Source organism: Stenella coeruleoalba, assembly GCF_951394435.1.
Source record: "Stenella coeruleoalba genome assembly, chromosome: 13".
Lineage (NCBI taxonomy): Eukaryota > Metazoa > Chordata > Mammalia > Artiodactyla > Delphinidae > Stenella > Stenella coeruleoalba.
Genome location: NC_137159.1, coordinates 82,499,828 through 82,513,321, shown reverse-complemented (window position 1 = coordinate 82,513,321; position 13,494 = coordinate 82,499,828). Strand labels below are relative to the sequence as shown.

The following is a 13,494-nucleotide window of genomic DNA, read 5'->3' as shown; positions in this document are numbered from 1 at the left end:
GCGCCACAACTACTGAGCCTGTGCTCTAGAGCCCACGAGCCACAACTACTGAGCCCGCGCGCCACAACTACTGAAGCCCATGCGCCTAGAGCCCGTGCTCCACAACAAGAGAAGCTACCGCAATGAGAAGCCCACGCACTGCAACAAAGAGTAGCCCCTGCTCGCCGCAACTAGAGGAAGCCCGCACGCAGCAACGAAGACCAAATGCAGCCCAAAATAATAAATAAATTAATTAAAAAAAAAAAAAGAATCTCAGATGACAAAAAGAAGCCTGCTTTGCGATTCCGCAGCGGTGTGCTACATGATGGGCTGTTGAGGGAGAAACCTGAGTCATGAGGAAGACGAAGAGGCCTCTTGAGGAAACTGGGAAAAGAGACAGGGCCTGAATTAGGGCAACTGGAATCTAAGGGTGTTTTAGGAAAGGATGATAGTGAGATACACTTCTAAGTTCGAACTGATAGATACAGCTACAGATGAGATGGGAGGAGGAAGACTGAAAAAGAGGGGTAAAAATTTTTCTCAAGGGTCTAGCTTAAGTCACTAGAAAGCTGGTGATACAGTAAGTCAGGATTCATCACTGGAGATGATCAGAAAAAGAGGCATAGGGTGGAATAAAGGACAAGAAATTATGTACCAAGAAACCAAGACATCCCCCAGTAGCTAAATAGTAAGTACACCGTGGTACATTCAAGCAACTGAGTATTATTTAGCGCTAAAAAGAAGTAAGGTTTTCAGCCACAAAAAGACATGGAGGGACCCTAAATGCATATTACTAAGCAGAAAGAAGCCAATAGGAAAAGGCTACGATCCCAACTATATGACCCTGTAGAAAAGGTAAAACAATGGAGACGGTAAAAAGATCAGTAGTTGCCAGGGCTCAGGAGGAAGGGGTGAACGGTGGAGCACAGAGGATCTGAGGGGATGTGAAAATATTCTGATGTTCTAATAGTGGATACGTGTCATTATACATTTGTCCAAAACCGCGGAGTGAACAACCCCAAGAGGAAACCCTAATGTCAACTGTGGGCTTCCGGGGATGACGATGTATCAATGTAGGTCCATCGATTGTAACAAATGTTCCCTCTGGTGGGAGATATTAATGGGGGGAGGGGGGATTACGCACGTGTCCGGGCAGGGGTATATGGGAAATCTCTGTACCCTCCTCTTGATTTCGCTGTGAACGTAAAACTGTTCTAAAGTAAAAACTGTCTTAAAAAAATATCCAGTGCATGAGAAAAGTTAAAGAAATTATGTTCCATGTGTATATGTATAACTGATTCACTTTGTTATAAAGCAGAAACTAACACAACATTGCAAAGCAATTATACTCCAATAAAGATGTTAAAAAAATAAATAAAAAATAAAGTCCAATTGTTTGAATCAAAAAAAGAAATTACGTTCCATTTAAGACTGGTTAACTCAGTCTATGGCTCAAGGAGAACATCATCTGGATTCTGACAGACACCATTAGGTGCCTAATATCAAGGCACCAGGACTCAAGAGAGAAGAGGGGGATAATCTGGATAAATTTCAGAGTTACCTGTAAACACAGGATACATATACATAATACTGCCAAAGACCACATGAATAGCTATTGGCCTGTTACACATTTTCAGGTTTCATGTATGTGTGTGTGTGTGTGTGTATATATATATATATATATATATATATATATATATATGTGTGTGTGTGTGTGTATATGTAAATCCCAAGGGAAAACTTTTCTTTTTCATCTTACTGTATTATTACATAATCACATTTAACAAATAACTGAGAAATGTGTTAAAAAAGGATATGTTGGCTAGTATTCTTTTTTCCCTTAATTTAAAACAAATAAGTTGCATTGCCTAAAGACAAGTATGCCTTAGAAGAACAAATATAAAATACAAACTCTTCTAACCCAGCTGTAAAAATATTTCCATCAGAGTTTCCTAGTCTGTTTGTTTTCACAGCTGTCTAGGATGAGATGTAGTTAGTGACGTTCTATAGTAGTTCACGAGCGTCTGGCTAGCGATCTGCCCCATAAATACACATGTCCACATGCCGAACACTTGCCACTGGAATTTAGGAAACATCTTAAAGTATTGCTCATGCCACAGCCCTGCCTCAAAGAAGTATATTGTGTGCAGATCTGAGTAGCATGCTTATTATCAATACTTTGTCCCAACACAGGGACATATATGAGAAATACTTAACATTTAAAACAGATTAATTCTTTCAATGCTATGATATCTATGAAACTAAGGTGATGCAGACTTCTGAGTAAAGATGGTGGTTTGAACATGAGCATCTTCTAATCTCTGCTAAAACCCCACTAACACAATAGAAAAGGGGCTTTAAAAAGACACAAATCCTTAAGGATGAGAAGGATAGGAAAGGAAACAGGAGCGATGAGGTTGCAGAAGCTTAAAGGAAGGTCTAGCACTCGCGGTCTCCAGCTGGAGGGAGGCTTCTCTGGAGGGCAGGACGTGGCCAGCTGGGGCCACAGCACGGGGAGGCAAGGGGAGCACCTGGCACCAAGGGGGTGTAGGCGAGGGGCTGAGGTGCCACCCACCCCGACACCCCAAGCCCTCCTGATGGTAGCTCTCAGTCCTCAGAATGTTGGCAGCCAGGCCACCAGCCTCCAATCAGGAGACTCGGAGCGGCGGAGAGAAAGGCTGAAAGATGCTGCCGCTTGGCGCTTCCCCAAATAAACAGTTTGGCCAGGTCAGCACACAGGACTGATGAGCCCTGTCTCCACCTCAGAGCCTCCCGTCAGCTTTTCAAATCTTTCACTCTTTAATTTGAACAAATGACCATGAATCACAGCTGGGAAAGACTACTTAAAATTTTTTTAAGAAAATTTCCCAGTACTGTAGAACCTAAGTTCCTGGATTGAAAGAATAAAGCTGAAAGAATAAATGAAATAATTCTTAATTAGAATTAATACCATCAAATTAATTAATACCAAATACCACCAATTAATACTACCAAATTTCTAAGTTTGGATAAGGTCCAGATGTTTCGCGACATTATGAGGTGGGTCACTTGCCACCGCAGATCCAACATCAACTGAAAGGTAAACATCTTAGACTTTAATTATGTTATCAGTGATAGTGATATCTGGGAACATATTTCACCGTCGGCCTCCATGAAATTTCAGCCGGAGCCAAAGCAGAACATAACTGCACCATGCTGACTTTCAAATCAGAAGTTATCAGAGCTATTAAAGCTCCTGCGGGTTTAAAGAGCTGAATTCAAAGACGAGACTAATGAACTGCTGATGGATTTAACAATTCCTTCAAGTCTTCTTTACAATTATAATGAAGAAGTCTTTCCTTAATTCACGAATGGTTTTTAAGGTCTTTTTTTGGGGGGCGGGGGGGGGAACCACACCACGCGGCCTGTGGGATCTTAGTTCCCCGACCAGGGGTCGAACCCAGGCCCTGGCAGTGAAAGTGCGAAGTCCTAACCACTGGACCGCCAGGGAATTCCCCAGGTCATTTTAATTAGATAAAACTGTTAAACAAATCATACAAACTGTCTAATAACAGACTCAGATTTTTAGATGACTATATTTAAGTATTTCTGGAAAGAAACTGAGCTCTGGTAATGGAGCCTGACTTGGGTCAGCAAGCCACTAAGAGCAGATGAGCACACTGTACAAACGCCGCTCTCTGGCAGGGTTCTACAGTTCACACAGCTACAGACACCATGCTTCCAGCTTCCAACAGCTGAAGGGAAACTGCTTGATGGAAGAAGATAAGAATTTCCAAGGTTCTTCCTCTTTGCACTTGCAGTAGAAATAGCACATGGTCTGATGATTCTTTACAGGATAACCCTATAAATGTTTTGACTGAAACTGTCTTAAAGGCACAGACAACCATGATTTTCCCATTGACTCCTCAGATCACTTTGCATGTTTTCAGCTCCCAGGGTCGTTGTTACCATCCCGCACTAACGTGCACAGCAAGGGCAGCCTGTGTTCTCCATCTCTTCCGGCCGTCCCTAACCTCAACGAAAGTCTGTGAGGCAGATGGGGGGATGGTGAGAAAAGGGCGCTTCCCCCACATCTCCACAATCATAAGGCCTTTAAAAAGGATCCTGATCCTTAACTTTTTATGTGTATGCCGTGCTGCACAAAGTATCAAAATTAAATTTTAAGTGCCCTACTCTCTATAACATTAAATGTAATAAAGACTCATAAGCATAAAACATAGAAAAGAATACATCTGCAGCCTAAATTAGCTTCACTCCCTCCCTACTGAAACTTTAGGGCATGTAAATCCAAAGACCACTTCCATTAAGCTTGCAGAAGGACATATAAAGCTGAAAGGTACCTCCCTAACCATCCTCAGGCTGGGCTAACAAGACAATCAATGTGGGGACTTCCCTGGTGGCGCAGTGGTTAAGAATCCGCCTGTCAATACAGGGGACACGGGTTCGATCCCTGGTCCGGGAAGATCCCACATGCCGCAGGGCAACTAAGCCCATGCACCACAACTACTGAGCCTGTGCTCTAGAGCCCGTGAGCCACAACTACTGAGCTTGTGTGCCGCAACTACTGAAGCCCGCGTGCCTAGAGCCCATGCTCCGCAACAAGAGAAGCCACTGCAATGAGAAGCCCACACGCTGCAATGAAGAGTAGCCCCCGCTCACCACGACTAGAGAAAGCCCGTGTGCAGCAACGAAGATCCAACACATATATAAATAAATACAAATAAATTTATTAAAGAAAGAAAGAGAAAGAAAGGAAGGAAGGAAGAAAGAAAGGAAGAAAGAAAGAAAGGAAGAAAGAAAATAAATCAATGTGAATACTCTGCGGAGAAAGTCAACGTACAGGAAGCACTTACATTTTAAACATTTTAAGATATACATATATACTTAATACACTGATGTAAAGCAGGAAGGTGCACAGCCACAGCATATAGATGTATAAATTCATATAACAAGTTTAAGTCATTGTTTCAACATTGGTATACTATTCATGTAATCAAAGTAGAAATGTAAAAGCCATCTATGTACTTACTTGTGTGTGTGGGGGTGGGATGAACTGGGAGATTGGGATTGATTCATGTATACTAATATGTATAAAACAGATAACTAATGAGAACCTGCTGTATAGCACAGGGAACTCCACTTCCATGTACAGAAGAAACTAACACAACGCTGTAAAACAACTATACCCCAATAAAAAATAAATTTAAAAGAACTGGAAAAAGAAGGGAAAAAAACAGCATATTAAAAGAAGCGAACAGACCAGGATAAGAGGATGCAGAAAGAATGAGGAGGCCAAGGATGACGGAGGGAACAGTGAGAGTGAACCCGTTCATGGCACTGGGAACGCCCCTCGCTGGTCCTATTCCTGCATCTTAGAGAAGAACAAGCTATGACCCAGTGAAGCTGAGGATCACCCATGATGACACAACTAGTTAGCAAGGGGGCCAGACTCAAGACCCTTTAGTTGCAGTCCCTTGACGTCACTGAAGAGAATGGTACAAAAATTAACTCACTTATTAACTCACTGAAGAGCTCACTTATTAACTCACTGAAGAGCACTGAAGAGCTCACTTATCTCCTGTTCACTTACCTGGCTAAAAACCAGAGGGAGAACCGAGAAAGAATAAACAAGCAAACAATCCCCTCCTGAGAGCTCAACACAGCTGGCCCAGATACGAGGTTCGGCCATCTATCTATTCAGGCAGGTCCTGCAGGCTTGCAGGAGAGATCGGATCTTTACACCTCATTCCAGAGAACAGCCCATCTTGGTCATCTGCCTGCCTGATCTAAGCAGGTGAGAAAACAGCACTGGGGAGGAACGAGGAAGCCTTCGCATATCCGGGAAAATCAGAAAAATCTCCTCCTGTCTTGACAACATCAGCTAAATGAAGCATTGACCCTTATTTAGTTTACAGCCGACCTTTCTCTATTTTACATTAGGAACGGAATGTAGAGAGCAGTATTCATAGGAGTGCACAGTCCCAATGACGCCAAGTCTAAATGAAAACTGGTTACTTGTGAAGTTATAAACAAACCTAGTTAGTACAGAGAAAAACAATAAACAAACTCAGTATTGAACAATAAAAGGATTACTTAAAATACATGCACAAGATAAAATACGCAGCTCTCAAAAATATTTACGAAAGGATTTTTAATAAAAATGGGAAGCTATGTGTGTTATTTTATAGAACCAGGATAAATATTTTATATATACAGTAGTATCCTGCTATTATAGTTTATAATTTTAAGATAAATAAGACAGGAAGGAAATTCCCTAAAATATTAATGATGCCTTTGGATAGAATTATATGGGTGACTTTCTTCTTTATATTCTTTTCTACAAACTTCCCATATTGGGCACATACTATCTTAAAAGCAAGGAAAATAGAAAACTAAGTGCATTTTTAAAGTAAAAAGAAAAAAGGTACAAGTTACTGTCAAGAAAGTGGAGAAACAATTTATCAGTATTTTCTCTGCCTTATAAAATCTTACCTTAACCTTCTTTTTCCATGTAGATCTTTGCTTTTCCTCCTCTTCCTCAATTAATTTAAGTGCCAGCTCTTTGTTAACTTTTGGCAATTTCTAGTAGAGGTGAAAAAAAAAACTGTACTGAAACACCTACAATTTAGCTTTAAAGGTTAAAGCGAAAAGCAGGGACAGGAGGACTCCACATCCTAGCCTGACCTGTGGCCAATATACACACACTCACTGCTTTTAAAAACTTAACAAATAATCTGGAAAAAGGAAAAACCTGTCACTAGTCTTTTGCACTGAGAATGTGTGCATGTGTTTTAAACAATGTCCAGTTAGAAATGATTGTATCACTTGGTGGCTGACCTCAGTCGGAAGGCAGAAGGAGATGGGGTTTGCGCTTCCCCTCTGCTTGCCGTTGGCGCGACGTCACCCATCAACGCTTCGTTGTCCTGGCAACAACAGGTGGCTCCAGCAGAGCAGGGAGTCCATTTTGTGGTTCTCCCACGCTCCCGGAACAGCCTCATCCTACCTCGGGAACCCCAGCGCCAGCTGTCAGCCCTCCACGGAGGTCTGAGTCCCAGCTCTCAGGCCTGTCTCTCTCCTGCCGCCCAGCCCTGGAGTGTTAGCTGCTCCCTGAAGCCACGGCCTCTCTTATCAATACCTCAGTATTTTTGCCTTTTCAGTTCTCTAATACCTGGGTAACAATTCTTTACATTAAATTCCCTCCGTTAATAGAATTAGTGTGGCCTGATTCCTGTCTGGGCCCTGGCACAGTCTAATGACCATTTCCCATGATCCAAGCAGCTAGCCTAAGACGCTCCCAAATGTCAGAAAGAAATGGGGATTAGCAAAGCAACAACACTCCAAAATCTATATCCCTATTTGAAAATAGCATCATGTTTTCCTGGTAGGACTGACACTCTCAGCTCACCTGGCATTATTTTCCCACAATACCATTACCATAGAGTCTATAATGATAAAACTGTAAAGAGTATCTACCCTCACAACAAATAAAATATACCAGAAATATTAGTAAAAGATGTAAACTCAGGATGGAAAAACTAAGAAATGGATGGCAGGTTTCTTTGAATAATAAATAAAATACAAATGAAGTACCTTTCTCTAGTAGTTTCAATGCTGACTACAATATTTACCTTTAATTGGACTCTCTGTGCTCGTGTTTCTTCTATCTTCTGTCGGATCTTATCTTTCCTATATTCTTCAAAAGCAAATGGATTTACCATCAATTTCACCTTTTCAAAGTGGAAAAAAATTAAAAATAAGAGAATTGTATTTAGCAGCATGTCTCATATACAGCATGACTATCATGCCAAAGAACAGACAGATCGCTTACAAATCTTAAGTATGTTTTATAAAAACGAAAGTAAGTAGAGAAGAAATGGCTACAGAATGCTTTTGTTTATCACCTAAAATAACTGTAGTTTTGTACTTACCCTGTGGTAGAGTCTTATATCCATGAAAAATCCATGCATATATGCCCGGAGAAAAGGCGATCCAATGAGATGGGTAAGCCCTGGGCAAAGTTAATCAAAAGAGGGCAGATCTTTATGAAATCTTGATTAAAACTCAACGATCTTTCATGACAACAATTTGATTGTAAGTTCACTTCTGAGTAAAAATTTAAGGATCAGAATTACTGATCTTCTTCAATAATTGCAAAGAAAATTTTACTCTGCTTCAGCAATATCATCCTTACTTCTTTTTAATGCAATACTAAGCATAAAAATGATGGCAAGGTCTTTATGAACTATGACAGGGAAGTAACGAAGGGTTCCCTATACAAGTGGTTCTCAGAATTTTGGGTTCCATGAGCTATAGTTTAACTTTAAAAATAACACTGAGGGCACTTCCCGGGCGGTCCAGTGGTTAAGACTCCACGCTTCCACGGCAGGGGCACAGGTTCGATCCCTGATCGGGGAACTAAGATCCCGCATGCCGTGCAGTGCGGCCAAAAAAAAAAGCCCAAACAAACAAAAAATGCTGAGCTCAACGCTAGGTTGTCAACTTTCAAACTGCCAAGTAGGAACAGTGCTGGGGTTGGGGGGAGACCACTGTTATGGCCCATAATTTCCAAAAACAAAGGACACTGTCACAACAGTAATGTAGATAGGGCATGTTTTTCCCCCAAAAGAACAGCTTTTGGGAAATTTATACCAACATACATATTATATACAGACATACTTCATCATGGATGAATTAAAAGTTCAATGCCAATCAGTGTTTGGAAGCTTTAAACAGTATCTTTCACAGGGTTTCCTAGATTTAGATTTCATTTACAATTAGTGGTGCTGGTGGGCACATAAGGATACTCTGCCTATGTCACAGAAATTGTTTATTAATTGCAAATATTTACATAGAGGAAGGTTATGAGAATATTTATCTTCAGAATAAGACCACCTATGACATACTCACATAAAAGGCAGCTTTAGTTGGTATAATACTAAGTGACTACGTTTCCAAGGAAAACATTACCCTGATTTCCAAATTTAAGAAATAAACATCGCTCCAGACCTAAAAATCACTTACTAGGAAAATCACATAGACGTACAAAACAGTACACATTACAGAATAACATCAAAAGGCAAAATTAAATTTAGGATAATCTCATAAAGTAATAAGACTTGGTCAGAAAAATACTTTCCTAGAATTCATTAGGTTAATAAAACCACAGGGTTTGGATTTGCACAGGAGAAACTTAAAAGGTGGTAGGGGGGTCGGGGGGAGGGAGGGCTGAGCCTTAATGAAATGTCCAATGCGTAACAATCTGCATTTAGGTACCTGCACATGTGTGCTCCTAATTATTTGTTTCCTCTGTTAGGTATATAAAATTTATATTTATGGCCCAGCATTACTCCCATTCCAGGAGAAAGCTTTTCATATTCAAATAATTCTACACAGAGAATTTGGCAGGAGCAGCAGCTTTTCTCATCATTAGCTCCACAGAACACTAGTCCCAAGAGATCTTTGAGGAAGGAGAGGTTCTATGATCAAGTTAAGTTTGGGAACTGTTTCATATTCTCCTCCCACTCCTGGAGATTTATAGTGTATGATGGCATTAAAGGCGCAAAGAAGTCCATAAATAGAGAAACTGATTTATCTTGGCTTAACCTAACATTTCTCAAACTTATTTGCCACAAAACTCTTAAAATGATAGGTAACATTTATGTATTATGTTTCAAAACTGTGCTGAGTACTTTTCAAGCATTATCTGATTCATTCTCCAAGCAACCCTATGGGTAGGTATCATTACTATTGCCATTTTATAGATGAGGAAACCAAGGCACAATGAGGTTAAGTAAATTGGCCAAGTCATAGAGCTATTAGTCATGGGATGTGAGCCCATATCAGCCCATCTCTAATGCCCATGATATCAGCCACAATGCTACCCATCCAGCACTGCATACACAGTGGCCCATGAAACACGGTATAGGACCTGCTAAAGGCCATAATTGGGAAATGTCAGAACTTGCAAGTATTCAATGCTATAATCTTAAGAAATAAGGGAAGTTAGTTACATGGCCTTATTTTTACTTTAACATAAATTATTTAAAAAGGTTTTATATATGATCGTAAAATCTGTTGAAAAATTATAACCAATGGCTTATTTAATATTAAAAGATATTACTAATTTACATGAAGATGATTTCTAGTATAACTTATTTTGTTGAATATTATATCTATTTCCATAGTTTTAAAAATAGGCAGTATGAATGCATTTTAACAAAACGTATCTAAACCTTTATCACTGCCTTCCTCACCCAAAATAAACACAGTGAAGAGACTGAAAAAAACACCCAAAATATACTAAACACAGTAGTTTTTAAAAATCCACAAAATAGCAATGACTTTCTAGTCTCCAATTTAAGAAGGCGGGTGAGTGTGACGCAAGCAGACTGCAAAAATCACGCTGGGGGTGTGTAAGGAGGCACTTCAGTAGGAAGACTTAGTTCACCCTATTTCATCCAAAAGTCATATTTTTAAAAGGCTAAATACAACTCTTTTCTTTTTAAACACATTAAAATTTAAAGAATTATTTTGGTGGTAGTTGGTAGAAAATAATTCTGCCTGGATTAAGTGTGCTAAAAGATATAGTTTAAAAATAGAATTTAAGAATCTCTCTTCTAATCTACTTGGTATGTGATTCTATTTTCTTTTAGCATTTAACTGCTATAGTACCTCTATTTGTTCTAAAGACAACTAAGCTGCCTAGGCTTGTGGAGAACGGATCCTCTAAGTTTTCCCATTCTCAGTAATTTGCTGTGTAGCCTTTTCCCAACAATAGAACAAGATTAGCAAAACCTAGTCTTGTTATCCTACAAACCAGTACTAGTCAACTAAGATAAATATGTTCTTCAGAGGGGTCAGTATGTCTGAGGTTAAGAGCATGGACTCTAAGTTTAAAACTCTAACCCTCACATTTACCAACCACTGAAGCCTTTGGCAAGTTGCTTTAATCTTTCTGGGAAAAAAAAAAAAAATCTTTCTGTGCCTCAGTTTCTTTACCTATAAAATGAAATCATAATAGTATCCACTCCATAGCTGTGAGGATTAAATGAGTTGTATATAAAACATTCAGCCTGGCACGTGTAAGCCCTATTTTAAATGTTGGCCATTATTAAGAAGCATTTCTTGGTTTGTATTCTTTAAACCTAAGTAACTGTTAAGGTTCTACATATTTGAGGATTCAATCTATGGATTCTAAGTTTTGGATTAGGTCTTTTAATAAGCAAACCTACAGGGGGACAAAAATCATTTCCGTGCAGTCTCTGAGATTTCTCAAAATCTTATTATATTCAAATAGTACTTGAAAGTCACTGCTCCCTTGACTGAGACTTTTCCTATACATAGGTGGTAGGTTAAAAAAATTATTCCTCATTTAAGATACAAAAAAGCCTCAGTAGGTTGAATTTATCTGAATCTTTTTCTAAGCAGAGATTATATATACTAAGTTTAATGTCTGATTTGTCAGAAAGAGATTTGGAAAATCAGATAAATGTGACTCCATCGCTTCTAATGTTCAAAACTCAAAACAAAAACAAGTAGAAATAATCTTATAAACATTTCATCATAATTTTTTTTACCTAAATTTTCAAGGTCTTTCTTGGTGACAAATTTGTAATCATCATAAACTGTGCTTTCTGGATTCTCTTCCAGTTCTTCTGTCAAGTTGTCTAAGAAGGAACACCACCTGGGAGCAGGACCCAAAACCTGCCGGCGTTGATTAGAAGGTTAGCAAATGTACATTCTAATCATGTGAACTAAGAGTTATTTTACAACCAGATTTCGTGTTATATTTATATAATTTAAAAATCCTTGATTCTATCAGAAGTACTGAGAAACAACTGCAATATGCATAATCAAGTCTATAATGGAAGAGAAAAAACAGAGTAGGGAGAACTTAGTCCTATAAGGGAAAAATCTCAGTCTGGGACACAACAATATTAATGAATATTCTTACATGAGAACTATGAAAATATAAATAATAATTCAGGTAGTAATAGTAACATCCGTCTATAATTCTATTATCTCTTTCATTCAAAACAGTACTAGAATCTACAAAAGCACACTTGGCATATCAGACCTTTTGTTTGCCACTCAGGACGAAAGTCCAAAATGAGAATTACCCTTTTTAAGGGTTTTCAACTAATCACTTGATAATTACATTCTATCTTGTATGGTCCACTTCATTTAATTGATTAAAAATTAAAATTCTGTATACAGAATTCTTTAGATTTAACCTAAAATGGGCTGCCAGGATCCACAATCAGTCCCAATAAAAGGCTGAGGAACAAAGGATTGAACAGAATTTATAACCAAGTAATAAAATATGAATACTTCAATTTGTAACCCAATCACTTCCATAAAATACCGTGATTGCTTCTTACGCTTTTGCCCTTGGTACAAATCTTTCCCAGCAGATGCCTCACGCATTGAGGTCAATGCTTATCCCAAAAGAAATAACACTCAGCGGGAAAGCCAAGCTACTGAAACCCTCTCTCACGGTGGAGGCTTTCAGAAGAGAGAACTCTGGGCTCTTACAAAACAGAACTTCCAATGACTTCTTGCCTGTGTATTTTGACAGTAATCAATCATACAGAGGAAAAAAAACAAAATTCATAATGGAAATTATTAAATCTAGCTTAAACTTTTTGGAGAAGGGAAGGTAGGAGGAAGAGAGTTATAACAAAGGAAGACAGCCCCCAACACCCTCTTCAACCATTTAAAAAAAAAAAAAAAGTAAATATAAGATACAGCCGTACTAATTAATTCTATTATTTTGCCTGATTAGAGAGGGTGATCCCACCACTCCTGCCAAAGGCTGTGGGGCTCATGAACATGAAAAACAACTCTTAATGAGCATTAAAAAGTCCCATGGAGGACTTCCCTGGTGGCGCAGTGGTTGAGAGTCCGCCTGCCGATGCAGGGGACACAGGTTCGTGCCCCGGTTTGGGAGGATCCCACATGCCGCGGAGCGGCTGGGCCTATGAGCCATGGCCGCTGAGCCTGCGCGTCCGGAGCCTGTTCTCCGCAACGGGAGAGGCCACAATAGTGAGAGGCCCGCGTACAGCAAAAAAAAAAAAAAAAAAAAGTCCCATGGAGAATTTTCTTACTTGCATAATCTGTACAATTTTTAAAACAGAGGTAAAGGTCTTGATATGCTAAGTGGTTAGACTAACCATAAAGACAAACCTTCAAGAAATGAAAGGTATTTTTAAAAAAATTCAATGTAGACCACTTTAAAGAAACTGCTGTGATTTTAAGCAATTTTAGGACAGTAGCTTGAAGTCGACAAATATCGATATTAATTGCTACTACACATAAAGCACGGTGCTAAACCAAGGTCCCCACTATCCTCTTACTCCCCACGGAGTTAGAAACCTAACTGCAGCAGATGGTTTGTGCATGCACACACACGTGCACATGAGCACACACTCAGCCGTTCAAAGCAATGAACTGAGATTGTGCGGAATCCACGTGGAAGACGGGCGAGGGCTAGATGAAACAGGCCGGGTTGGGACA

General features: G+C 39.5%; 1 protein-coding gene across 1 annotated transcript in view; it reads right to left on the bottom strand.

The window, feature by feature from the left end:
* The window catches only part of NOL10 (nucleolar protein 10), an 88,310-nt gene that overhangs the window by 18,708 nt on the left and 56,108 nt on the right, over positions 1-13,494 (bottom strand). The window contains exons 14-17 of the mRNA XM_079940276.1: positions 11,556-11,682; positions 7,908-7,987; positions 7,608-7,706; positions 6,472-6,561 (exon numbers count right to left, since the gene is read on the bottom strand). Of these exons, the coding sequence (XP_079796402.1) occupies positions 6,472-6,561; positions 7,608-7,706; positions 7,908-7,987; positions 11,556-11,682 (396 nt within the window). The remainder of the gene's footprint in view (positions 1-6,471; positions 6,562-7,607; positions 7,707-7,907; positions 7,988-11,555; positions 11,683-13,494) is intronic.